The 26495-nt window shown below is 34.9% G+C and overlaps 3 protein-coding genes across 4 annotated transcripts in view; 1 reads left to right on the top strand and 2 right to left on the bottom strand.

Moving 5' to 3' along the window:
- Nucleotides 1-11527, top strand: part of LOC132164116 (uncharacterized) — a 15030-nt gene extending 3503 nt beyond the window's left edge. Inside the window, exons 6-14 of the mRNA XM_059574540.1 lie at nt 1680-1769; nt 1910-1966; nt 5159-5228; nt 6408-6509; nt 6579-6631; nt 8832-8982; nt 9089-9173; nt 10348-10476; nt 11249-11527. Of these exons, the coding sequence (XP_059430523.1) occupies nt 1680-1769; nt 1910-1966; nt 5159-5228; nt 6408-6509; nt 6579-6631; nt 8832-8982; nt 9089-9173; nt 10348-10476; nt 11249-11430 (919 nt within the window). The 3' untranslated portion in view covers nt 11431-11527. The remainder of the gene's footprint in view (nt 1-1679; nt 1770-1909; nt 1967-5158; nt 5229-6407; nt 6510-6578; nt 6632-8831; nt 8983-9088; nt 9174-10347; nt 10477-11248) is intronic.
- Nucleotides 11528-12924: 1397 nt separating this feature from the next.
- LOC132164503 (probable E3 ubiquitin-protein ligase RHC1A) lies at nt 12925-15456 on the bottom strand. Of its 2 annotated transcripts, none has more exons than XM_059575024.1 (2): nt 15278-15456; nt 12925-14479 (listed from the first exon to the last, which is right to left on the bottom strand). In XM_059575024.1, the coding sequence occupies exon 2, from the start codon at nt 14401-14403 to the stop codon at nt 13399-13401; it is 1005 nt and encodes a 334-aa protein (XP_059431007.1). In that variant the 5' UTR covers nt 14404-14479; nt 15278-15456; the 3' UTR covers nt 12925-13398. The 2 variants fall into 2 exon arrangements, with proteins under 2 accessions (XP_059431007.1, XP_059431008.1); XM_059575025.1 differs by having other exon boundaries at nt 12925-14472.
- A 5001-nt stretch (nt 15457-20457) lies between these two features.
- On the bottom strand, nt 20458-25017 carry LOC132164707 (elongation factor 1-beta-like). Its single transcript, XM_059575259.1, has 6 exons — nt 24831-25017; nt 24593-24709; nt 24397-24478; nt 21255-21375; nt 20933-21046; nt 20458-20828 (listed from the first exon to the last, which is right to left on the bottom strand). The coding sequence occupies exons 1-6, from the start codon at nt 24914-24916 to the stop codon at nt 20665-20667; spliced, it is 684 nt and encodes a 227-aa protein (XP_059431242.1). The 5' UTR covers nt 24917-25017; the 3' UTR covers nt 20458-20664.
- Between the last annotated feature and the right edge of the window lie 1478 nt (nt 25018-26495).

The raw sequence follows: 26495 nt of genomic DNA, 5'->3' as shown, positions 1-26495 counted from the left end.
TAAGTGTTAAACATGCTTTTAGACCCATCAAACGCACACCCAAACAGGCTCTTAGTATTTTCCTTTCCTCAGGAGGAAAAAAGGTGCCTCCACATACATTAATTTAGTGGTTCAAAGCAAGGCTGTGCATCTCTATTCCTATCTAATGAGTGTATAAGTTCTTATAGATGAACAACTGTGAGTGAAATATAATGCACTTAAAAGCTTAGTATTTGCAAACGTTTTCCTGGATGTCTGTGCATGGTTAACCTTGTGTTACCCAGATCTATTATAAGTTTGAGGTTATTTTATGTTGATTTGCTGGGTATCCTTTTCATAATTATGAGTTTCTCAGGTTAAAGGTTTTAAAGATAACATAATTTTTCCACTCTGTGAATGATTTCAGGTATCAATGGCACAGCGAACTCTGGGAAAAGTGGGAGTTCAAATTGCTTGGTAGGCTTATATGCACCCTTTAAACTTTTAAGACATATATATGGCTAATTATTGTTAGCCATTGTGCAAATTAATGAGACAAAAGACAATAATTCTAGGAGCCAATTAATTTTGATTATTAGTTACTCTTCTTCTAGCTTTGCATCAGTTTTCTTTTTTCCTTTATTTATATATATATATAGTTTGACATCTTCTTTACCATGAAATCTTATTACAGTATATTTTTTGTCCCACCAAAAGCTTGGTCACACAAACTAGGCTTTACATGAGCTAGCAAATATGATCCTGATCAAATTATCAACAAACTGGTGCATATACAGTATAATAAATTGGCAACTGCTAACTAGTCAACATTTAGCTGCTCTTAGCTAATCTATAAGGTTCCGAATTTTGTTTGAAATGTATTGGCTGCTTGGGACAATTTGAGGGAATGTGGAGAACCTTAACAAATGATGATATAAAGAAATCACCAGCGACATTAAGCTTCTGATGGTCATGGATTCATCTCAGCTAAACTACACTGGATGAGGCCGGTTGATGGTGGTAGACCAATTCATTTCCTCTTAGTGATACAAGTCTAAAGTAGTCCAAAATTCTATTGTACGCTCATCAATGTTTCATTGATATTGTTTTTTTGTTTTTTGTTTTTTGTTTTATGAATAATAATTTATTGAAAAAGAAGGCTTGTGTACACGAAAAGTATACAAGAACAGCAACCATCCTAATGGGGCGAAAATCTAAAAAGTTAACAAGATCTACAAGACTAGAGGAATAGAAAGAGAAATTAGGAACAAAATTTACAGCCCAATCTAAAAGGGAACTCAAGAAGGAAGCTTTTAGTTGCTGCACATTAGACACATGGTTTTCGAAAAGACGTGGATTTCTTTCTCTAAATGCTCCACATTAGTAAAGTAGGGATGACTTTCCATATAGCCTCTTTGGATTGTCTCCTTCCTTGTGTCTTCCAACAATGAAATAGCTCTAGAATATTGCTAGGCATGACCCATGAGACACCAAACAAGATGTGAACCAAGTGCCATATCTCGATAGTAAACTCACAATGAATAATAAGGGGGTTTACGGTCTCCTCGCTCTTCTTGCATGGATCATTGATATTATTTGACCTATTAGCAATTTAAAAAGGCCTTATAAAGATCCATGTCATCAGATTCTGTCAATTTCTTAACTCACAGATTTTTTGATTGTCTTGTCAACGTTTGATGGTCATTCTTGTTGTCTTGCAGTTGGTCTTACATCTTTATACATTACGCCCTTCTTGTGGCATATGTGGCTCGTTCTTCAGATATTTTGACAAACTTTCTCGGCATTCCATTGTATGAACTATGTTCCTAAATGTTTGCATTTGAGTTGTGCCTACCAAATCTGTAGTTCTGTAAGCAGCAGTTTTATGTATTATATTTCAAATACCATTTTGTATGTTTCTTAGGTGTTGATGGCAGCATTATGGTTGCAGATGGGAAAGTGCAACTTTGTTTTCATTGATTTTTGGATGCATATGCTACTTCGGAAGGTTAGTCGACCTTCTTCCTATTCTCTTGGTCTATCAATCTCTTCTGTAAGTTGAAAGATTTACCTTAGAGTTAACTCGAATTAGTCTTGGTTTTGGTATGGAACTACAACAGCTTGCTTGTTGGTAGAGCCTGATAGGCTATATTATGAATCAATATAGCTCACCTCTAAATCCAAGGATGTGCTCTTTGGCTTTGGAATAGTACGCTTTCCATTTACCTAGAATGCTGCTTACTGTTGGTTAAATCATAGATGCATATCTTGGTAATTTCTTGAGAAGGTAATTGCAGTGTTTCAGTTGTTGTATTTATGTTATTGAACCTGGTTCAAACATTAAGTGAGGTAAGGTTTTCGTCAGTGGAGTTACACCAGAGGGTCAAAAATCAGACCCTAATTTAATAGAAAATAAAAATGAAAATAATTTAGAAGTTGAACTCAATAAGCTCTATCTCAAAAGGCACTTTCTCCCCTTCTAAGAACAAGGTGGAGAGTGAGGTTGTGTGTTCAAAACTCACTAGATACATGTATAACTTACCATTTGAAAAAATGTAAAAGTAGAAACTATGTTGAAATAGAACAAAATAAATTTAGAACAATATAGGTATGCATATCCAAATTCATAGGGTATACAGAAACTACAATATGTTGAATATTGTAAATCAAAATACATAAATCTCTTCCAATGCTACCCACCCATGCACACACACGATCCATGGCATTAAAAATTTTAGTAAAAGAAAAAAAAAGTCCTTTCTTTTTGTTTGAAAATTATCTTAGGTTTTGTCGAAGATTGACTTGAGGTCGGGCTACCACCAGTTGATAATTAAGGATGTAGATATTCATAAGACAACCGTCAGAATGAGGTATGAACACTATGAGTTTTTGGTTATGTCTTTTGGGTTAACCAATGTCCCACCGGCTTTCGTGGATTTGATAAATCGTGTCTTCCGCAAGTTGATTGACTGCTGTATCGTTGTCTTTATCAATGACATCCTCATTTACTCGAAGAGTCAGGAAGAGCATGAGGAACATCTATGGACCATACTTAAGATTTTGAGGGAGCAAAGGCTCTACACTAAGTTTAAGAAGTGTGAATTCTGGTTGGAACAAGTAGCCTTTTTCATTCATCTGGTCTCCTGGAATTTCGGTGGATCCAAGTAAAGTGGAAGCAATGGTCAACTGGGACTGGGAGAGACCGAAGAACATGCACAAGATTCAGAGTTTCTTAGTTCTCGTTGGATACTACCAGAGGTTTGTAGAAGGTTTCTCAAGGTTGGCAGCACCCTTGACGAGGTTGATGAAGAAGAATGAGACTGAGGAGTGTAGCAGAGCTTCCAAAACTGAAGCACTGTTTAGCTTCTGCACCTGTTATCTCCCTTCCAATGGGAGCATGCGGTTTTGTCATCTATAGTGAGGCTTCACGCAAAGGTTTGAGTTGCGTACTGATGCAGAACAGCAAGGTGACCGCTTTCGCTTTGAGCTAGTTGAAGCTATTTGAGAAGAATTACCCTACGCATAACTTAGAGTTGGCAGCAGTGGTCTTTGCGAGAAAATATGGTGTCACATGTTGCAATATTTTCACTGATTACAAGAGCTTGAAGTATTTTTTTCACTCAGAAGGTACTGAACATGCAATAGAGGAGGTGGTTGGAGTTATTGAAAAACTATGATAGCTTGATCAACTATTACCCAGGGAAAGCAAACTTAGTGGCAGACGCTCTTACTAGAAAGGTTGTGCTAGATTCAGCATCGCCATTGTGCACTGCTCCAAAAGATATGTTGTTGGACTTGGATAGAGTGGGTATAGAACTAGTCGTAGGAGAAGTGCAGGCCTACTTCAGTACTGTGACATTGGAACCTACCTTGTTAGAGCAGATTAAAGACGCTTAGTTGAAGGATCCAGAGTTGGTTAAGATTAATGAGAATCTTGATAAAGAGGAACAACCCAATTTTGGAATTTTGGATGATGGTATCCTAAGGTTTCGGAACGGATTTTGTGTGCCAAAAGATTTGGATCTAAGGAGGGTAATTTTGACTGAAGCTCACCAATCTCTATATAAGGTTCACCCTAGGAGTACAAAGATGTATAGGGATATGTGAGAGCGCTTTGGTGGACTGGGATGAAGAAGGATATAACCCAATTTATTGAGAAATGTCTCACATGCCAATAAGTCAAAGCGGAACACCATAGGCCATGTTGGCCCAAATTCCCCCTCAATAAATGGGGTTCAACTCATGAAATATTTAATTAAAATTGGAGGTAAAATGATAAGTTAAGGGTTGAAATTCAAGACTACTATGATATCATTTTAAATTACCAATTATCACAAAATTTTAAGTTGACTAGAAATGGTAAATTTAATGATTTACTTAATATTCTAAGAATGAGAAACCAAGTCAGTCACAACACCAAAAGGGACCTGAGAAGGGTTGGGAGGGGTGATAGACAAAAGTGAAGAGTCACTGGTGGGTGAGGGGTGGAATTTAGGATTGGCAGGTGTGAGAGGAAGTGAATCTATGGAATGAACAGACCATATACAAAATTTATAAATAATGTGTCAATCAGGTTGGCTTTAGTTGGAACACCAACACCCACCATTGACAACCGAACCAATACTATTGGATTTTTGAATCCTATAACCGACACAGACTTATCAATCATCGGAAATCAACTGTTATTTGCTTGTTTCCAGTTGGTTCTATTGGTTATTCAGATACGTTTCCTACCCCTGGAAGGCTTATCATTACAAATGAACAACTTCTCGATCCTGGTTCAACTCCCTACCCCTGTCTAAGTATTGAAAACTCCAGTCTGCGTCCTTCCAACTACTGTGTTTATTATGAATCCATTGACTGGCCAAGCCGGTGTAGTTTAAATAGTTTTAACTTATATATATGTCTTTTCTATGCACATGTATATATGATTAGTATGATTCTAGCTTTCATTCATACTTGGTAAACTTATTATTACATATGGATGCCCTTGAGTCTAACAGAAAACTTGGTTTAGTCTGTGATGTAGAACAGTAGCTCTGATAGTAAACTGATATAAAATCTTTACAATTCTAAACTTCAATGCCAAACCACCAATAAATAAGGAACTTTTAACCTAGTAACCAGACCTCCTTTCTTTTTCCTTTTCTCTTTTCTTTTCTATGGGGTGGAATTGACTGTAACTTATCTTCAAGTGCAGCCAGCGCTTTATCGGTGCTGTTAATGGAGTTCTTATACTTGGAATCATCATTTCATTTGCAGCTCTTGTGGTAATTCTCTCACTTTATGAACTACTTCAATATGATTTTAGATGTCCTTTTCAAGAGTTCAATTGGTCATTTATTTTACCTTTGAGTAAAACGTTTTGAGCATGGAAATGTAAATTCAACTGTTTAAAAATGTTAGTCCTCTCTGATGTAGACTGTATTAATATATGATGAACTGAGATAATCATATTCTCAACAATCAAATATGTTAATCTAGATGTCCTTTTAAGTCTGTGATAGTGAATTTGTTTCACTTTGTCATATTACTCTAGATCCTCCCTTTACCTCCAATTCAAACTTCCTTCCATCTCACTTCTACCTGTTTGGTTCTCAGGAATCTGATATTGTTGCAAAATGAAATTTTAATTCATGAAACAAATTCACTATCCCAGACTTTATGTAAAGAGGTTTTCCATCTAGAGTTTTCTTTAGTTCAATTAATGACCAGTCATTCATAACAAATTTAAAACAAAGTAATTTTATGTTCTAAGAATATAAATTCTCTCTTCTGTCATGGTGATTACTCCTATCCCCTTTTTTTTTTCTCCTTTTCAAATAGTCATATTCAAAATGATGAATTTGTTTATTAGATCCTTGACAAAATATGATCACATTCAAATTTCATAGGACAATAAAACAGGCATTATTGAATTTAGATTTACTCGATCAAGTGAACAAGAGGATGGTAAAATGATTTAGACGCTTATTCTCATGGTTGTGAACATATACGCATGTGTGAACTTAAAAAATGCCCATATTAATATACAGGTTTCTGCATGAGTATAGGGCTGAAGTAGTATATTTTTATTGCACAATCTACAGTATTATGTTATGAGTTTCAATTTTTAACTCTAGCAATTGCATTAGTGAAAACCAGACCTTCTATTAATTCTGAATGAGGTGATAAGATATAAACTTAAGATAGCATATATCGACTTTTGTAGTTAACCCTCTTCTATGAAGAAAAGGGGGAATAGAAATTAAATCAATAAAATATTGAATTTTGAGTAAAGTACAAACCACAACATCTTTTTCCTTGTCACACACATTGGTTTACTTGTCTGTTCTTTTGTGAATATACCATAATACCCATGTGCTGATATCTCTCATAAATGATGTATTTTGGTGGCGAGTTTACTTTTGTGCATACTGAATAAACACAGATTAATTTTTCATTTTCAGGCTGTTGCAAGTGGAGGACTGCACTGGGATGCACTTCTGAAAGCCAACTTTGAAGCAGTTCCTATGAGTATACCCATAATTGCACTTTCATTTGTTTACCAGGTAACATCACTAAACCTGCAGTAATTCAGCAGTGAAGTGGTTATGACAATTTATATATGCTTTGTTCAGAATGTAGTACCGGTTCTTTGTACGAATCTTGAAGGAAACCTGGCTGAAGTAAGGTGCATATCTTGTTATCACCACTTTCATATTAAAGTTGATACAGTCTAGATGTCATAGATTCTGATTATCAAGTTTATTATAATGGACATGGCATCTAAGATTGTAGACCTGAACCAAAAGGACAACCTTGTAATATAAATGTTGGAACATTACTCATTAGCTTTAAAAAAGAAATTCTCATGACTAGTACTTGCTCTTCGATATTCTTCCTGTGCTGCTGATTACAATAATGAAAACAGGAGTCAGTAGAACTAATGCCATTGTCCATGCCTTATCCATAATATCATACGGAGTGAATGATCGATCTTGTTTTGTGTCTGTGTCTCTTCCTTTAGTTTAAAAAATGGAGAATTATAAAACAAACTTAGGAAGTACTTGGATTACATTCAATTGTACTACTAAATATCATAAAGTATCAGTAGCCAACTATCACTCTTAAAACATGAATGGTACAATACATGGAGTAACAGGTTAGAGACCAACTAGCTTCAGCATATCTAACTGGATTGGTTTAAATCAAGAGATGTAAGAAAAGAGGGAAAATAATTTCAAATTTTAGCCGATCCTTGCATAAAATATCTATATGCTCACATGAGCGTGAACCTATGATTTGTAGGACACTTAGCTATAGATTGAGGCACTTGAGGACGGGTTCCTTATTTCAAACCTTGTTTGACACTTCAATGTGGAGAAATTATAGGGACTAATTCATTCTTGTCAAGATATTTATGCATAATTATTCATTTCTATGATGCTCTTTATGATTTTTCTGCATGCAAAGAAATACTTAGACATAGACAATATATATATATATTGCCAATGTAATGAAATCACAAATACATATATAGCTGTTTCCCTGTGTTTGGACTATTGGAAGTTACTGTTTTTGACACCCAGTCTATGCATGCTAAATGGAGACGTGCAAATGTAGATCTCTAAATGTTGGAGAATATTTCTGCATTGCGTTCAACTTCTAAATGTAATTTCTAGAGCAACACTTCTGAAGAAGATTGAAACATATATTTTATGGGTACCTGCCATTGCCATTTTCACTTTATAATTATTTACATTATATGGTGATATTAAAACGAGGTGTGATTCCAAATCTCTTTCAGGATCTTTAAAATGGGAAATACAGACTTTTAGGCTGGTTTAGGGAACAATGTTAAAATATTTTAACAATTAAGAACGAGGCTAGGACTGCAGTTGTATTTTGGGGCTGGAATACATGCTGGAGCAAACCACAACAGGTTGATAGGAAAGAGAAACAGAAAGAACCTATCATCAGACTAAGGGCCCTTTCGCATCTCTACTAGGTTCTTGAACATCAGAACTACAATTTCACATCAAATGCTAGCCATCAGTTCTCAAATATTTTCAGTATCAGCAGCAGATATGTCAATGCAATCTTCTCTGTATGTGCTTGGTGAGCAAGCGCGCTTGACTACCTGGTAAAATTGGAGGGGTACTAGTACTTGGATTTTGGACTAAATCCAATGGACTTACAAAATACTGAGCCCACTTAACACACAAAATCATAAATGAAGTTCAACATATAGCCCACCTGACCAGCTTTGGGGCCAACATGAAAACGAACCCAACTATTCCTGTCTTTAAAACCCGAAAAACTTTGATTGACACTAATGTTTCCGCATTATTTGGTAAAGTTTAGTTGAGAATCTTGTCAAATTAGTATGTTGTTCTTGAACCAGCTTTTTGGTTGATCTTGTAATATCTTGCCACCTGTTTGGCACATGTTTGATTTAAAGAGACAAGATCTTAGGAGCCTTTTAGTAAAGGTCTTGAGCACTTTCCATGGTGATCTCTAGTGTGGTAGTAAAAGGTCATAGGTCTTGATTTGCAGGGTATCTAACCTAGACCATCCCTTTGCTGTACCCATTTACCTGCATCTGCCACCTGTACATGAGTCCATTAATATTTATACGTGTATTTTGTGTAAGAGACTAACTGGAGTTGTCTTCTTTTTATGTCGACTTCCTCATTTCTTTTCCAAACATATGGTTCTTAGTAATATGCCAAAATTTAGAAGAGGGCTGTCATAAGTAAGGGAGTTTTAACTGCCTCTTCAAAGTTTCCCGTCTGATGTCATGCTCTAGATGAAGTGTTTATTATCTCTATTTTGTAAGGTCTGTTCAAAACTTTGTATGTTATGTAAATCATCAACTTGTTGTTTTGCAGGACTGCCATAGTTCTGGGTACAGCTATACCACTTGTTTTATTTCTTGTCTGGAACGGTGTTATTCTGGGAAGCATTACAGATCTTGAAATGGGCTCAGGTAAGATCCTGGACCCATTACGACAACTGCAATCTAGCAATGGAGTTGTTGGAGTAAGTAAAACATGAAATATTTTATTTTTTGAGCCAAACTTTGAAACAACATATTATGAAGTGATGATAACTTTTTTCTTCTTTATTTCATTTATATGATCTGCAGCCCATTATTCAAGTGTTCTCACTTCTTGCAATTGCTACATCTTATATTGGATTCATTTTGGGTCTGGCTGACTTTCTTGCAGACTGTAAGTGGGCACCTTCACTTCGCTTTTGATTGAATAAAGATCATATACATTTCTTCATAGCAATGTATTATTGGCTTATTGCTTCCCAACTCATAGTCTATGCATCAGTTAGGTTGTATTCAGTGACTATTGAATCGTTGGCACTAGAAGCCACTTCTTGGGTTTGCTATTAGTCAAGTAATCGTTAGAATTTTCTAAAATGTTATTCAGGTTGTCCTCAGTGGATGCCAGAAGATTACATTTCTTAACTAATTAACCCAAGTCCATATGTGTGTGTGTTTCGATAGGTTCCTGCTAATATACATCAGACTAAAAGAAGTTAGCATAATCCCATTTTATTGGAACCAAGTAACCTACATTTTTCACTTTCCAGCTTTAATGATCTAAAGTAAATAGCCAATTTCTCTCTTCCCTCTTTCCCTTCCGGCGTGCATGTTTTGAGTTCCTAACAAAGCCAGGATTACCAATCCATGGATAGGGTGGCTGTTGGCTGAACTTGAATGGTGAAGCAAGAATGGCAATAAACTATTTCATTATCAGTTGCGTTGATTTTGGTAATTATGCCACCGAAGTTTAGTAACAACCATGTCTGAGGGAAAGAGATTGACTTCTATATGATGAAGAAAAATGCAGACATTGGTTGTTGTATTAATATGGTAGTGGAGGTGCTTGATTGTAAGATGGTGTTTTCAGATCCATGGTTTGTTTAGGCAACAGAAGGTGAAGTTGTGATACTTGTGAAATTTGTTTGGTAATTTGAGGTGTCAGTGTTGGCAGTTGATGCAGCACTGGCAACAAAGATTAAGCATCATTAAGTACCGGTAATGGACACCGTTGATGTATCGGATATGAAGGAGGGGGGGTGCAGAATTGAGGAGAGAGACAGAGGGAAATGAATCTTTTTATTTGAATTATAAATTAACCCTTTAACTAATAATTGAATGTAAAAGGATCATGGTAAAAATTTTCATAAAAATGTGGGTAGCCTGCTGTCTTTCACTATATACATGTATATATGAATGCATGGACACCTTCCCAGAACATTGTACATGCAAGATGATCTATATTTTAACCAATGAATATATATATATATATATATATATTTTTTTTTTCTTTATGATTTATATTTTGTTTCTTAAATGTCTTAATTCTTTCCATTTGGTGAAATTTTCAGTGCTGAAACTCCCAACTGGACAGGGCCGGCCTCTACCATACCTCTTGACTTTGATTCCTCCACTGGTACTATCACTGCTAGACCCAGAAATATTTTTCAAAGCCTTGGATTTTGCTGGAACATATGGAGGTACTGCTGTGTTGTGTTTTTTGTTTTTTTTCTAATTTTCCATTATCACAAATTCATGCCAATATAGCTTAATGTTGAGTGGGAATATGCTTGTTCCGTTCATAAGTGTAGCTTACACCTTGCAAAGCAGCTACTAAATTATCTGTTTGAAACTGGAATAAGCCTGTGTAGAAAGCCATATTATTATGGTTTTGAGTGATTTCATCCCACTGATAAAGGAAAAGAAGAAGAAAGAGTCGAGAAAAAAAATGAAATTTTCCGTTTCTGTTTCTTTCTTTAAATATTAGGTTAATTACACTTTGCCTCCTTAAACTACCATTGCATTTGCACCTACACTCCTAAATTATGACTCGTTGCAACTCGCTCTCCCAAACTATCACTTTGTTATAAGTAGGTCTTGAGTCAAATTTGAGTGTTAAAATTGACAGAATCCATCACATGTGAGTGGCACGCGATACTACAACTATTTTTCAAGACGAGCTTATTTTGGAGAATCAACATTATTTTACATCAAATCGCTTGGGTTTTTGTCTTTTGACACGACCAAAATGAGGACATTTTATGAAAGGTAAACTTGGCAAGTGTCACATATTGGCACGTGACGTATTTTTCATCCACATTTATCACCCAAATCTAACTCAGTCGAAGTTTAGGAGTGATAGGGTTAGAGGCGCAAAGTGTAATTAACCCATTTATTTATTTATTTGTTTTATGGGTTTTAGAATTTTAATTTGACCTAACATGGCTTGGCTGTTTCCTGTAAATTTGTTAGTATTGGTACTCTTTGGACTTCTCCCTGCTGCAATGTCGTGGTCAGAAAGGTACTCAAATCCATCCTCATCTGTGAAACTGCCGCAGCTGGTTCCAGGAGGAAGGCTAACACTTTCACTCATCATTGGAGGGGCAGGATGTGTCGTTTTTTCAGAAATACTTGAGAGCTTTGGGCACCCTTAAGTATTGAGAATGTGAATGATTTTGTTGCCCTTTACTCATTACAATCAAATTATCATTCATTTCTATATTTTGATTTTCCCAAAGCAAACTATGTTACTCCATGTATTCTTTTATTTATTTATTATTATTATTATTATTATTTGACAATAAAGATAATTAACATAGCAATAATAATGAGTCATTTTTCTTTCCATAAGAAAATTTTGATATCATTTCATCTTATGACGAACTCCCTTTCCTTTGGGAGAAATGCTACAAATCCTTTTTTTTTTAAAAAAAAAAGTTGGTTTTCAAATGATGTGTCACAATCCCAAGAGTTGGTGACACTTCCTAAAATAATAAATTTAATAAGATGATGACACATCATTTGAGAATTAACTTTTGAAAAGAAAATTTGGAATATATAATACTTCTCTTCCTTTGGAAGAGTCCCAGGAAACCAAAAACAACATCATCCGTCTTTTTTCTCATAACTAGAGGAGAATTAGAAAAGCCTAAAATTGATCTTCAACAATCCCCATCCAATTCTTTTATAATATAATGAGAATTATATTTGTTTGTTTGGAAAAAAAGATGCACTTAGCCCTAAAACTTACACGCCTTTGACACTTGACTTACACCACCAAACTTTTAAAAGGCGATAACCCCTAATACCCCCACGTGCTGTCGGCTTAGCCACCTTCAGTTTTTTTGTTTTCTTAAATAGCTTTTACTTTTAGAAGCAAATTCGACAATACAGCCTATAAAAAAGAGGACATTTTGGACACCTTTTTCATCGATTTGACAGAAATTGCTAACAAAAACTATTATTAACCAAAACAGAATGATAGTTGGACAGGTCAAATATCACATTTAAAGTTGAGTGGCCCAAGTGAGATAAGAGTGCAACTTTGGAAAGAGGAAGTATATTTTTCCCTATTTGGTTTAACCCATCCAGTCACGAAAGCCCCCAATCAGTGTAACCTAGGGCTGATCTACATTAATTAGGTCACGACTAATACTTGAAGCAAAAATCCAAAAATAAGTCAACCTGCATCCATACCAAAGGTGGAACAATCAAAGCCAAGATTGATGACAACATATACCCATTAGACTGAGCACTGTGCACTGGGTATGAGAGTATGAAATGATGAGACATAACAAGTTACAAAACCTAGAGAGGATAGATGGAAGAGAGGATGAGCATGAATTTTGTTTTTAGGAGAAAATTCATGAACAGCTTGACTCTCAAGTCCACCCTATGACCATTCACAAGTGGCAGGTATAAAGGCTTCAAAGGAGTGCTTCAAGATCAACATCATATCATCCACATCAACATCATATCATCAATATAAACCCATGAAACAAAATTTCCATGATCCAAAATGTGCAAGCTATAGATAATAAAGGCAAGGACAGATGAATGGAGCTGACTTAGCAATACAATGAAATTATAAACACACCATCGTTTTATGAAAGAGACGCTAAAAAGCACCTTTCACTTTGCATAAATCAGATCGAATTATTATTTTTTTTTTATAAGTAATATTTATATATCAAAAGCGCAGAGGGGCACAACCCTAGTACACAGGAAGTATACAAGGAAAACGTCTAACTAGAAGAAAAGAAAAGAACAAGGAAATCAAGATAACTAATCACTAAGGGAGCCAGCCAAGCTGCTGCCCAAGTGTATAGCGCATAGAAGAAAAAGGCCGTGAGTTCCTCCAAGGATCTTTCAGAATCCTCAAAGCATCTCTCATTCCTTTCTAACCATAGTTCGAATTATTAAAACCATCTCTACTCCACCGAGCACGTTATCATTTACAAAAGAGCCAACGTAATCAAACTCCTATTGAGTCCGATTACCATGCATTTACATAGTAAAGTTTGATATAAACCAAACTCGAAAACCAGTTCTACAACACCTACTTCATTTACCAGCTTTAATTGGCATGTCAAGTGAACATGACAAGAATAGCAAATGAAGCCTTAATATTCAAAAGGTCGTCCAGAGTAACTCATCTCATTATTCTGTTCATGAGTGGCTGAGGAATTGCTTCCTCTACTTTCAGCATGATGGCGGGTGTTCGAATTTGAAGAGCGGAAAGGCCACAAATACGACCATGGAGTCCTCCTTCCATGATTCTGTGGACAATTCTCTAAACCATCAGAGTTGTTACCATAGTTACTGCTACTGCTGCTGGCACTGTTCCCTCCCACCCTACTTCGCCTACCACGAGCACTATCAATCCCTTGAGGAGGTAGCTCAAGGCGGCAAACAGGGCATGAGTTGTGCTGAACCAACCAAGGAACAATACAATCAGAATGATAAATATGGCTGCATGGCATCTTCCTCGCTTCAGAGCCCAACTCAAATTTATCCTTACAGACTGGACAGTGTGAGTCAGTGCGGATATGTGCTTGTGCAATCTTAATAGTGGGCATTGCATCAATTGAAGAATGAGGTGCTGGGGCTGGACCCCGTTGCTCATTCGTAGAAAGCTGTTCAATCAGTTGTTCAAATTCTTGGCCCATAAAGTAGTCACCGATATCAACTTGCCTACGGCCACTTCTTGGACTGCCATTAGAGAAGACTGAATCAGGAATATGATTGAAAATCCAATATGGATCAGGACCGAAAACACTCCAATTCTGTTCAGGAGCCAAACCAGATCTCATTCTAACATCAAAATTAGGGTTTCTTCCAGCCATTCTTTGCCTCATAAAAGAATCAATAACATCCACAAGTTCAAGTTCAAATCTTGGGTTAGGACCTCTCTGCCTCATCAAACTAGACATAAGTTCAAATATATCAGGTATTTGATGAGAATGATCTGCTGGAATAGGAAAGACATCTTCTGGTGCCAAGTCCTCCATCTCACCAAGTTCTTGAATAAAGCCTTGATCACAGCGAGGGCAAAAACGTTCTCCCTCTGCAAGCCTGAATCGCAGCCTGCATTGGTAGCACCAGTGCGTGTATCCAGCACGTGACATCTGTTTTTACTTTTTACCGAATGAATCGTAATACCAAACCTCAATCTCAGTCCTGAATGCCTGTTTATTCTGCACCCTGGCAATAGAAAATCAATAACAATCTATTCAACAACAAAAAAGGCTATAAACATTGAAAAGTAACAGAAGCCCAACAAAAGTAGAAGTTTATATAACCATCGCTCCATCTGTGCACCAGGCCAGAAATCTCAAACCTAATAAATTTTTACACCTAATGCAAAAATCTAGCAATAATTACTTAAAGCAAGAACAATAAGATAACCGCTGAATGCTATATCACTACCAAAACGGTCAAGTCCAGTCACACTATTGGTCATATAGCACTTTTGATAAGTTACACATACAGCCAATAAGTTTTGAACCCACAACCCCCACCCCTTTCTTGGGAAAGGAAATGTCATTTGAGCTATAGCTCATTGGCAATATCAATTCAATCAATTGATATTAGTAAAATATCAATTGCATAGTAACACATCAATTGCTAGAATTGCAAAAGAAAATCACTCCAAAAAAAAAAAAAACCCATCGAGCCTTTGATGCACAGACACACATAATCTGAATATCAGGTACAACCTGGCTTCAAAGCAATATCCACCAGCACAACACCCCCCCGAAAAAGCAAAACAAATACGAATCATCGAATAATATCACAATTATCAACAACAAATCAACAGTTAAATTCTTGACCAAAAACTACACAAACAAAACCCTGATCTTAAACTTCGGAATCAAATACTCAGAGACAAAGCAATAAAAAAACCCAAATCAATTCTCATCCATCAAATGAAAACTCCTGCAATAAATAAGGTTCTAAGAATTCAGTTGCACAGAGCGCAGAGATGAAAAGGGTACATACCGAAGACCAAGGAGAGTGAATGAGAGAGAAGGTGGATTGATGGTGCTGTTTTTATAACCCTAATTTACGATCAAAAGTGATCAGAGAAGGAAAGCGAGGGAGACCCAGTCTCGGCGCGTCACTCTCTGTACTTACTAATCATTTTCGGAAAAGTCGATCACTTGGAAATATCCTTCGTCCCCTTCTCATAAAGCCTTAATATACCATTCTAGAAACTTACCTAAAAAACAAATGTGAAGAAATAAAGATGCTTTGCTTTTATATTTTCTTAACTTTTCTCAATATCTTTTTTCTTTTTCTTTTTCTTTTTCTTCTCTTTAACGAGCATTAAAGATTGAATATCTTAAATGATAATGACGTGACCGTAAAAATTAATATTTAGATCGACAAGAGTTTATAATAATAAAAAAATTAATAACTGATTTTTACTGTCATATGACCATAGTTGTATCAGATTTTACTAAATAACATATCTCCGAATTATTTTATGATTGAGATTTAAGAGTGTTTGACAAATTTTTTTTTAGAGAAGAAATGAGAAAAAAAAAAAAGTTTTGTTAATGTGAATAAATGAGTTTGAATATGTTTGGGAAATATTTTTTCACCAAACAACTTTCTTTATTTTAAATTTTTTATCACAAAATTCAAAAGTCATTTTATTTTTTTATATCATGTCAATTGATTTCTTCCAACTTTCTTACCTCAAATCTCTTTTTAATATTTTTAGATAAAAATTAGAAATTAAAAAAGAATGAGTTGTCAAACAAGTTATTTGTAATGATATCACATTATTTCAAAAAAATTTAAGACTTAATAACATATTTATTACGTGAAGTTAGCTACAACGTTAAATATAACAATATTAAATTTTTACAAATTTGAGTTAAATAAAGAATCCTATTATAAGAACCGTGACTTTACGAGGTCAAGTCAATTTGTTGCATTGGTGATTTGAATTCAATTTACATAGGCCAATGAGAGTTGGGTCAACTAACAGGTGGAAACCTTTTATATATATATATATATATATATATATATATTCTTTGTCTCTTGTTCGGTGAACACACATATGGGCCGTAGATTCAATAGTAAATTTACAACAACAAAAAAAAAAAAAAAATGGAATGCGTCACACTTCTAAAAGAAAAATAAATTAATAAAGTAAACATCTTAATTTATTTATTTTTTTCCCTCTCTTTTTGATTTAGCTTGGGTGTTGTAAAGTTTCCCCTCTCCCGTTTTGAATAAGAAAAAAAAAAAAAAAAGTGTTGTTAAGAAAAATACGTGTTGCAATTTGTTTAACGATTCAAAGTTAATTTTATTCTTACTCTTTCCCAAGAAAAACTTTAAAATAAAAAAATTTAGACCATTAAAAAAAATACAACATATATTAGGGGTAGACAGATTAACCGTTTATCGCTTACCAACAACTTACCAACCACCATTAAACCAACAATTAACTTCCGACAGTTAATAGGCGGAACAAAAATACTATTTCGACATTGGTTCGGTTTGGTAGGTGTTATAAATTTTTTTTTTTTTTTGGTCGATTAACTAACTAAACCTATTTCTCAAGTGAATTTTGAATTTTACCCTATAGGTTTCTTTATTTTATGTGTGTTCTGTAAAGATTTCTTATATTTTCTACACCATTATCAATCAACTTTATTTACTTTCCCTAAAAAAATAAATTAAATTTTTTTATATTTTATATCACATCAATCAATTTCTCCTCATTTATTTTCTCAAAATCCGTTGCTCACCTAATTTTTTTTTTTTTTTTTTTTTTTTTGAGTTGAAATGGAAGTCTTATATAAATCAAGTTGAAACTTCTTGCTCAACTATTATTATTATTATTATTATTATTATTATTATTATTTTTCAGTTGACCTTGATTAACACCATGGGGACGTTAGAATGTTAGGCTTCTCTCATTATTGTGCTAAGGCAACCATCATATAATAAATTCATGGGAACACCAAGTGGATCCGTAAGTAGAACACGCTTCAATACGATCTGATTCAACACGCAACATTTAAAGCTGACAATTTTGACATAATATGTTGACTAGACACGAACCCAGTATTAAATTATTGGGTTAAAACTTAAGGGTTTGATCTATTTAATTAAATGGATTAGGTTGAAACTTCTATCGGGTTCTTTCGCCTATATCTTAAGATTATTAACCTCTATTTTTATAACAAAATAATAATAATAATAATAATCACTCCCTTTTAATTTATATGCACTGATTTGAATAACGTGATAATAGAAGATAAAACATAAAAATATAATTATCTTAAAATGTTCTTTATTTGATTTTGAATATTTATATATTGCCAATACTTCAAAATGTATACGAATTACTAGACATCACAAATCTTTTTTTGTTAAAGAGCTTTTAAGGCATGTTTGAGTCTGCGTTAAAGAGCTTAAAAAATACTTTTAACACTTAAAAAATCGTGGCAAACAAAAGCTATTATGTTTGGTAAAAAATTTCAAAAATGTTTTTTTTTTTTTTTAAAAAAAAAAAAACTTTTTTAGAGTCTGTTTGGAAATGCGTTTGAAAAATAGAGCTTTTAAGTCAAAAAGAGTTTTTGGGCAAAAGCTTTATTTTTTTGCTTTTACCAAAAATACGTTTTGGCAATTTTTATAGCATATTTGAGATTGCGTTTGAGAAATAGAGCTTTTAAATCAAAAAGCACTTTTTGGCAAAAGCTTCATTTTTAAGCTTTTGTCAAAAGTGCATTTTGACCATTTTTTAAGTTTTTTGGACCCTTAAAAGCGCTTATAATTGTTTTACCAAATGAATACTTTTTTCTTTAAAAGAACTTTTTGAGTGTTAAAAGCACTTTTAGGCCTCTCAAACGCAATCCCAAACAGGACATTAGGCTTTTTGGATCGTTAAAAGCGCTTTTAATTTTTTTAACCTAACGAGTATTTTTTTCTTCAAATAAATTTTTTGAGTGTTAAAAGTACTTTTAGACTATTTAAACGCAATCCCAAATAGGCACTTACTTAATGGCCAAAACGCATTTTTAGCAAGCTTTTGACTTAAAAATATATTTTTTTTAACTTAAAAGCTCTATTTATTAAACGTAATCTCAAACAGACTTTTAACTTAGAGTGATGATAAACATCACGCCAGGCGTGCATGACTGTTCATGCACACCCGGCTAAAATAATATTTTAAAATATTAAAATATTAAAATATAATATTTTAATATTTTAATTATAATAAAAAAATATTAGCCAGGCGTGCATTAACGGCGTGATGTGAATCATCACTCCTTAACTTATTCTCAAGTACAAAGTAAAAATTGTCATTGATATATTATTGCCACCTCAAAAAATAAGGACCTGTAAAATATGTAAACATTTCCCACTTTATAAGTCCTAGGAATTATAATAAAGTACTAGATTCTGGTTTTCCATTTCGTTTGTTGTTTGGTGAGGGCAATCTTCTTCTTTTGCCTTCAAATAAAATATTTATGCAGCAAATAAAATTCTTTGGAGGGAGAACATACTCACATAATCAGACATTTCTAATTACGCGCCATTTCATTTTCATCTCTTCCAAGGACCACTTCCGCGTCTAGTATTCAAGACGGTGTCAGCAACGGCAACGACCGCCACTGGAATTTTTCTAAGATTATCGTTATTTAATAAATTTGTATAATTAAAATGATTGTAATAGTGACAGGTTTTTTTTTGTTTTTTTTTTTTTTTTGGTTTTACACGATACATATTATTCTTTCAACTAACATTTCAAACAACCACTCAATTAATTAATAATATTTACAAAATTTTAATTGAGACAATATTCTTCAAAACTATAAAAAATTGTCAAATGTCCTCAAATGACAAAAATACCCTTAATAAATTTAACAAAAAAGTAGTGTGGGGAAAATTTTCCTTTTTTCTTAAAAAATAAAAATAATTTTGTTTATAGTCATTTTTGTGAAAAAAAAAAGAAGAAGAAAAGTTTAGTCATTTTTGTGATGAATTACAAATTCAAAGCATAAAGCCATAAACAATGAAATAGATTCCAATTGACCAATTATATTAAGTGCTTCTTAAAAAAAAAACAAAACAAAACCTATGACCAATTATAAACGCGTGGGTAAACGCAAGCAATGGACTGTTTTGGTACCTTCTTTGTTATTTGCTTAACCATTGCTTTCGTTGATAGAGTCTTGATTTTTTAATTTTTTTTTTTTTTTAATTTTTGGGTATTTTCTAGAACTTCACCAGATCTTTAAGCCACATATCAAAATTGATGTATATGTTGCCATGTCATCAAAATTTTCTGAATCAAATTGCTTTAATTAAAGTGTTTTGACGTGACATAAAGGTGAAAGTTTCTCCCCTCTTTTTTTTCTCGAAACTTGCTACATGTGCATTTCTCGTACATATGCAATTAAGGTTGTAATCAAGTCGAGTCAAATTGATTGCAACCCTAACCGCATATGTACCTAGTTTACTCGGCTTGATTACATATGTAATGCCACGTACATGCTCTTCTTCAATAAGCATCTTCCAGATTGTACAACAATGCTGACATCTTCTACATATGTAATACTCACGTAATCACCAAGTCAGCATTGCCGTACAACCCCATCCTAAAAAATCACTAGGTTTGCTAAGCTCATAAACAAATGTTATTCAAGTTGAATTTTTTTTTTTTTTTTGTAGCACACAATGGAAATCATGTTCAAATACCAAGTCAGCAGCAGCATGGATTCATTGTGAAAGTCTTGTGAGATTGAGAGAAAATAATCATATTTTGGAACATGATCCTCTCCAAATGTCCAATTTAAATAAAAAAAAAAAAATTCAGTTAATTATAATAAATAAATATTTTTGTCTTTTCACTTATTGCGACAAAAACAAAAATACTTATCTGCTATAGTTAACTAAATATTCTCTGATTCGAATAAAATGGGGATGATCAATTCTCATATTTTCCGTAGATAATGTCCCAACATTAAATGCTTTCTTTTTTTAATATCTAATTTACTCTATTTAAAAATAAAATTTCAAATTTCCAAAGCTTTGACAATGGAACAAAGTTAGTAACAATGGAAAAAATGTTGGGTTGGAGAAAAAAAAAAAGGAGGGGTAGAGAATAAATGTTTTTTTTTTTTTTTTGTGGGGTGGGGGGAGTTGAAGAAAATATATAGAGGCTACTCAATCCCATATATGCCGACAAAGGCTTCTACTAAGATTCAAATGTTCATTTTTTTCATCTCTCACAATTCTAGAAAGAGAACCACAATAAAAGCACAAGACCAAACAAAAACAGTAGTAGGAAATGACAACTAATGATGTTAAAACAAAAAATAGCCGAATGAAGATAGCAACCCTGCAGCCCAGTAAGATGGTTCTTAGATTTTGTTAAAGGCAACAATGTCACAGCTTTGGATATATTCATTGCAGGGTTCGACCGTCAGACGCTCCTCAATTAGGGAATCCACGGATACAAGGTCATCCACGATTGAAAGCATGATCTGCAGCTTCTTTATCCCATAACCGACCGGAGCCAATTTTGCTATACAAATCCAACAAAATAGCATTTCAGGTTTTAGGGCATTGTTAAGCATCATGAAGAAGCAACAAAAGTTTAAATTGTTGATAAAAAAAACTAAAACTTACATGCTCCCCAAATGAGACCAGGCATCTCAATACTCCGTACAGCCTCTTCCAGCTTCTTCATGTCAGTCTCATCATCCCATGGCTTCACATCCAAAAGGACAGAAGATTTCCCACCTATAATGATTAAATGTTAAAAGGTTAAAACACAGGCATAAACAATACTCCAGGCAACAGGCCCACTTATGATTGATCATTTCAGGATTCCAGCCAAAAGATGAGGCTTAACATGTTAGTTGTATGGCAGAACATAAAGCAGCTTTATTTATCATCTATTTTTGACAAGCACTTCAGGTAAATTGTACAACTTATAAATAGATCTTACTCTCTTTCTTTTTGGAGGATGCCTTCTTAGCTGCCTCCCTCTCCTCTGCTGCTTTCTTATCATCCTCTGTCTCATCACCAAAGAGGTCAAGATCATCATCATCATCTCCAGCAGGAGCATCCTGAAAATTTCATATGAAGATGAGGAGTGCTCGGATTGAAGATGACAGAAATGTTTTTAGGATAAGTACAAAACTCAACAATAGACACGCTACTGCTTTCAACATCACCTGGAACAGCAAAACCGGTGAGTCACTCTCATGGAAACAGATGATATAGGTGGATTGGAAAACACAACCACAGACATGCAACAACACATGAACATAATGCATAAAAACACGCTTACACAATCATCAAAACCAGAAGTATTTTTTCCTACACTGATGCAGGGAACAAGAAGTCAATTTTGTTTAAGTTTAGTAAAAACTAAATTTAAGAGTGAAGGGTATTTTATAATTTTATTTATTGGCATCATTTGTACTTTTAATCCATTAAGTCTTATTTTGGGTTATTATGTTATTGGGTTATTTATGGGTTTTGCTAGTTATTTGGTGTGGGTTTTAGCAGTCTAAGCCCAAGGAATCTAAAGTCCATTAGTATTAGGTATTGGATACCTATACATATAAATGTAAAAAGGCTTATTTTCTTATGATGGTTGAATAAAGAAGACGGCTATGAAACTTTCAGCGACGAGGATTGTGTGATGCAACCCTTCTTCGACGTGTGATGCCAGGGAAATCCTAAGTTAGATGCTTAGAAAAACTAAGTGTGATGCCTAGGGTTGACTTTTTTTTTTCCTTCTTTCAATTTTCTTTTTAGTTTCTAGCAATCTTATTTTGAATTCCAAACCAATATTAGATTTGATTTTCTGAAACAGGTTTTCAAAACATAAAAAAAATTTAGAAACAAAAGAAAGTAAAAGATCAGGAGCAGTCATAGGACTTAGCACACATGAACAACTCTTATAAATTACCAACTCTATGTGGGCTACTAATCTCTTCCCAATATGGGATTGGGGTATTATAAACTCTCCCATTTACCCCTAACGTCCTCGTCAAGGCCACGTCATGCGATGTTGACAATACTACACGGCGCAATACAACTTGGCTCTAATACCATTTGTAACAACCTATAGAAAAATGCTAGCCACATTTGCGCTATTACCCCAAAGGGACTAGCCAATTTGAAGGTTCCCTAGAATTCTTTATAAAGTCTATTTTCATCTAGTAACTAAAACTAAGCAATATGAGACTTAACACTCATTACTATCTCTAAAAATTATCCCACTCTATGTGGGTTACTCCTTATCTTCCCAATGTAAGACTGGGGTGTTAAAGGTGGTGCCTACATGGCCACCCCTCCCCATTGGGAGTAACCATGAAACTACCTTTGTCCTGTTGTGGGTGACCGCGTGGCTACCTCTCTATGTTATCTTTTAAAAAAAAATGTTTTGTTTGATAACTATTTTTTGAAAAGTGTGTTTTAGTGTTTGAATAAGGAAATACTTTCCAAACATGTTTACAAAACACGATCCAAGTTTTCTTCTTTATTTAATCTTAAAATCCTACCATTCTATTATATCCAAAAAAAAAAAAAAAAAAAAAAAAACAATATTCCTAATATTTTCTAGCATTTTCCCACCAAAATCTTATCCATAGCTTGTCCTAAACCCTAAAACAAGTTTCTGTCCAAATTCTCTTACATCAGATTTGGTATCACATCTTTTGTTCTACACTAATTTTGGTATCAGAAGTTCTGTCCTACATCAAACACACTTTCAAATATACTTTCAACACAGAACCAAAAATTCAGTTCATCTAGTCAAAAGCAACTATTCAATTTAAAACAGATGAACAGGAAAGTTTCATTGTTGAAGAGAGAGAATTATGATATGATTCAATTTAAACAGCTCCATGAGTTTACAATTTATACAACCCTTTGTTCAGACAACCTGGCCAGCACAACTAGGTAGAAAATTTACGAAGTCAAGGACAGACAACCTTGTTCACAGCTCCCATTAAAATAATGGGTTTTGGACTCCACATTCAACCATGGCACAAAGTTCTAAAACCTTGTTCCACTTTCACAGACATACCAAAATTCAGGAGCAACCAACACTACTTGCAGCCACACTTTTCCCATCCAATTACAGCATTCATATTCCGATTTGCCTTTTCTAGTAGTAGGGTAGCAAGTTGCGAAGGTGGGTAGGGTGACAAATTCCATCGTAACGAAAACAAAAAAGGAAAAAGAAAGAACTACGACAAAAGAACCAGCTCAAATGCTCTTACATTTATTTTTATTTTTATTTTTTTTAAAAGGGCTCATTCCACTCAGTGCAAGATCACATTTATCCACCTAACCAAGTAGGTGGGTCCATATAGAGTCTCTCACATTATTTGCCCAAATTGCTAACAATTCAGGCAAGCCAAAGGGATATTAAATGAAGAAATTGGGACATGGATGAAATATAATGAAATAGAGCCACTTTGAGGTTCCCTGTGAAATGAGGCATGGAACGGAGCCTAGTTCCCGGAATTACAAAGGAAACTTCGAGCTCAAATTGATCATGGGCTGAGGTTCCCTATGAAATGAGGCATGGAACGGAGCCACTATGAAGAAGTTCCCGGAATTACAAAGGAAACTTCGAGCTGAGTTGAGAACAGGAATTAAACTCTATGAGATCTAATCTTCCGTAGCTCAGTGGTGATGCGGTCGGCCTATAACTTACTAGTCGTAGATTCAAATCCTACTTGGGGAGATTTGATTCATTCCGAATTCTTTAATTCGGAATGAAATTCCAAGAGGTCCACTTATTCTCATTTGTATGTATTCAATCTTATTCAAGGGAAATAAGACACAAACTCACGCGCACACACATAGAAAAGCATTCATTACTTTTTGACAGCCTGCAAAACACCACCCATGAAGATAAACTCAAAAGAATAAAACACATAAATCCAAACAGAGAGATCCAACCATGGGCATCTCAGATTTGCTCCCATTGTTAGTGAGATAATCAGAGAACAACCCATCATGGCAACATGCGAGCAGTCTTCAAAAACATATACACAGAATTTATTTATCACAAAACATCCAAACGAACGAATAAAAGGCAACCAGAAAAGCAATCCAGTGCACACCTTAACTTCCTCAGCAGAAGCAGCATCAACTGGAGCACCTTTGCCGCCGCTCACTCTCACACCAACAGCTTTCCCAGGGAAGCTGCCAATAACAAATAACCAAAACAAAAACAATGCGTCATTCTAAAAGCAAATGACAGAGCAAAGTAAAACAGCAACAGACAATAAAGCCAGAAATGAGAGAGAGGAAACAAACCTTGTAGCGAGATGGGTCGAAACGGCGTCGTACCACTTGCTAGCATTCGGAAAGGAGTCTCCGGGCTTCTCCCAAACGGCGGCGTACACCTTTATGTCATCCCTTGTCAGATTATCTCTGAAAACCCCACGACCAAAATCATTGACATTTGACAATAATGTTTTACCGGTCTCAAATTGGAGAATAAATGAACACAGATATATAAATTTAAAAAAAGAAAAAAAAAAAAGATTAATACCCGGAAATATATGCTTTGCCAGAGAGGAACTCGTCGAGGCATTTGAGGCCTGATTCGGTGTGGAGATCTGAGAAGGTGACGGCCATTGGATTCGATTTGATCTCAGATGAGTGAATGAGAGCGAGAGCGAACGTGGGTGTAGGCGGAACTTTAACAACTCTCAGTCCAAAGAGAAGGGTTCTTGTCCCTTTGAAAGATATTTATAGTGTTAATATTATTCTCAAACCCTAGAAGGATATTCCATTTTCCAAGCTTTCTGTTTTGCTTTTCAACATAGGTATGTATATTCATTGAGTTTGTGATTTAACGTATTATTTAAAAAATATAATTTTTTAAAATGAATTGTTTGAAAGTTTAATAATTCGACTAAGTATTTGGTTAAATTATAGTTTGGCCTTTAAAGCCGTGCATTTTAAAAAGGAATAAAGTCATAAAAACTCTTCTTAACTATCGATTATCCAAACATATTTTCATATGTGGCCCCACCACTAATACATTTTTCAAAGAAAAATGTTACATGCATTCTTGATAGTGAAAATCATCATCGAATTTTGGATAAACACACCATTGAATTTGGAATTCAATTGTGACTTTCACCGTCACATTAAGAGTGAGCTCTTTCTCTCAATCACGCACATATATGGTTTGGGAATTTCCCATCTTGTATTACCCAAGCTGTACTTACTGAGCAAGTTTCTCTATCCTAAATGATATCAGTCTTTCAAAAAAAAAAAAAAAAAAGAGTGAGCACTTAAGGTAACATAGGTATCTAGGAGGGGTCAAGGAATAGGGGTAGCGGTTCAAAGGTGAGGAAAAGAAAAACTGTAGAGGTGGTAAAAATGTGGAAAAGGTGGGCTAGGGTTCGACAAGAGGTTCCTCTGATTAATACTCAAGTTCCAGAAGTTGGAGGCAAAAGAAAACAAGAGGAGGCTACATATGGAGGGGGCGTCTGATTTCCACAGGCTTAAGAGGAGTCCAAAACATCATGCAGGGAGTTCTTTGTTCCTGTGGGATGAGACAGAGGAAGAATTATCTGGTTCGGGGATGGTGGAGGTTGGGTGCTAGCTCCACCCACCAACATGAGTATTATGAGTTGAAACTGCCGAGGGCTTGGGAACCCTCGGATAGTTCGGGACCTTTGCTAGATGGTGAATGATAAGAGACTCGGTTTGGTTTTTCTCATAGAAGCCAAGCTTCGAAGCAATAAAATGGAACGAATAAAACACAAGTTGAGATTTAGTAGCTTGTTTATGGTTGAATGTGTAGGTAGGAGTGGTGGTTTGGCCTTGTTATAGAATAATGAGATGGATGTCGAGATACAGAACTATAGTCGACAACATATTAATGCAAAGATTATCTCTTTCCCCAAAGATCCACCTTGAAAATTCACGGGGTTCTACGGTCATCCTGAAGCGCACAAACGTGGTGAAGTGTGGAGCTTACTGCGTCATCTAAAAACTTTCGAACCTATGCCTTGGCTTTGTGCAAGGGATTTTAATGAAATATTGGATCTTTCTGAGAAATATGGGGGAGTAGGTCGGCCAAGGCATTTGATGGAGGCTTTTAAACATACGCTAGAACACTGTGAGCTGCATGAACTGGTTTCTCGAGGGCTTTTACCCAGGAAAAGTTAGACAAAGTGTTGGCTAATCGGGAATGGAGTGT

The sequence above is a fragment of the Corylus avellana genome, chromosome ca10 (genome assembly GCF_901000735.1).
Source record: "Corylus avellana chromosome ca10, CavTom2PMs-1.0".
Classification (NCBI taxonomy): domain Eukaryota; kingdom Viridiplantae; phylum Streptophyta; class Magnoliopsida; order Fagales; family Betulaceae; genus Corylus; species Corylus avellana.
This window is presented reverse-complemented; position numbering and strand designations above follow the sequence as displayed.

Coding starts and splice junctions, on each gene's coding strand:
- LOC132164503 (XM_059575024.1), bottom strand. CDS start 14,403: ATGTCACGTGCTGGATACACGCACTGGTGCTACCAATGCAGGCTGCGA.
- LOC132164707 (XM_059575259.1), bottom strand. CDS start 24,916: ATGGCCGTCACCTTCTCAGATCTCCACACCGAATCAGGCCTCAAATGC. Junction 21,376..24,396: donor CTTCTGCTGAGGAAGTTAAG/GTGTGCACTGGA, acceptor TGAAATTTTCAG/GATGCTCCTGCTGGAGATGA. Junction 21,047..21,254: donor ATCCTCCAAAAAGAAAGAGA/GTAAGATCTATT, acceptor TAATCATTATAG/GTGGGAAATCTTCTGTCCTT.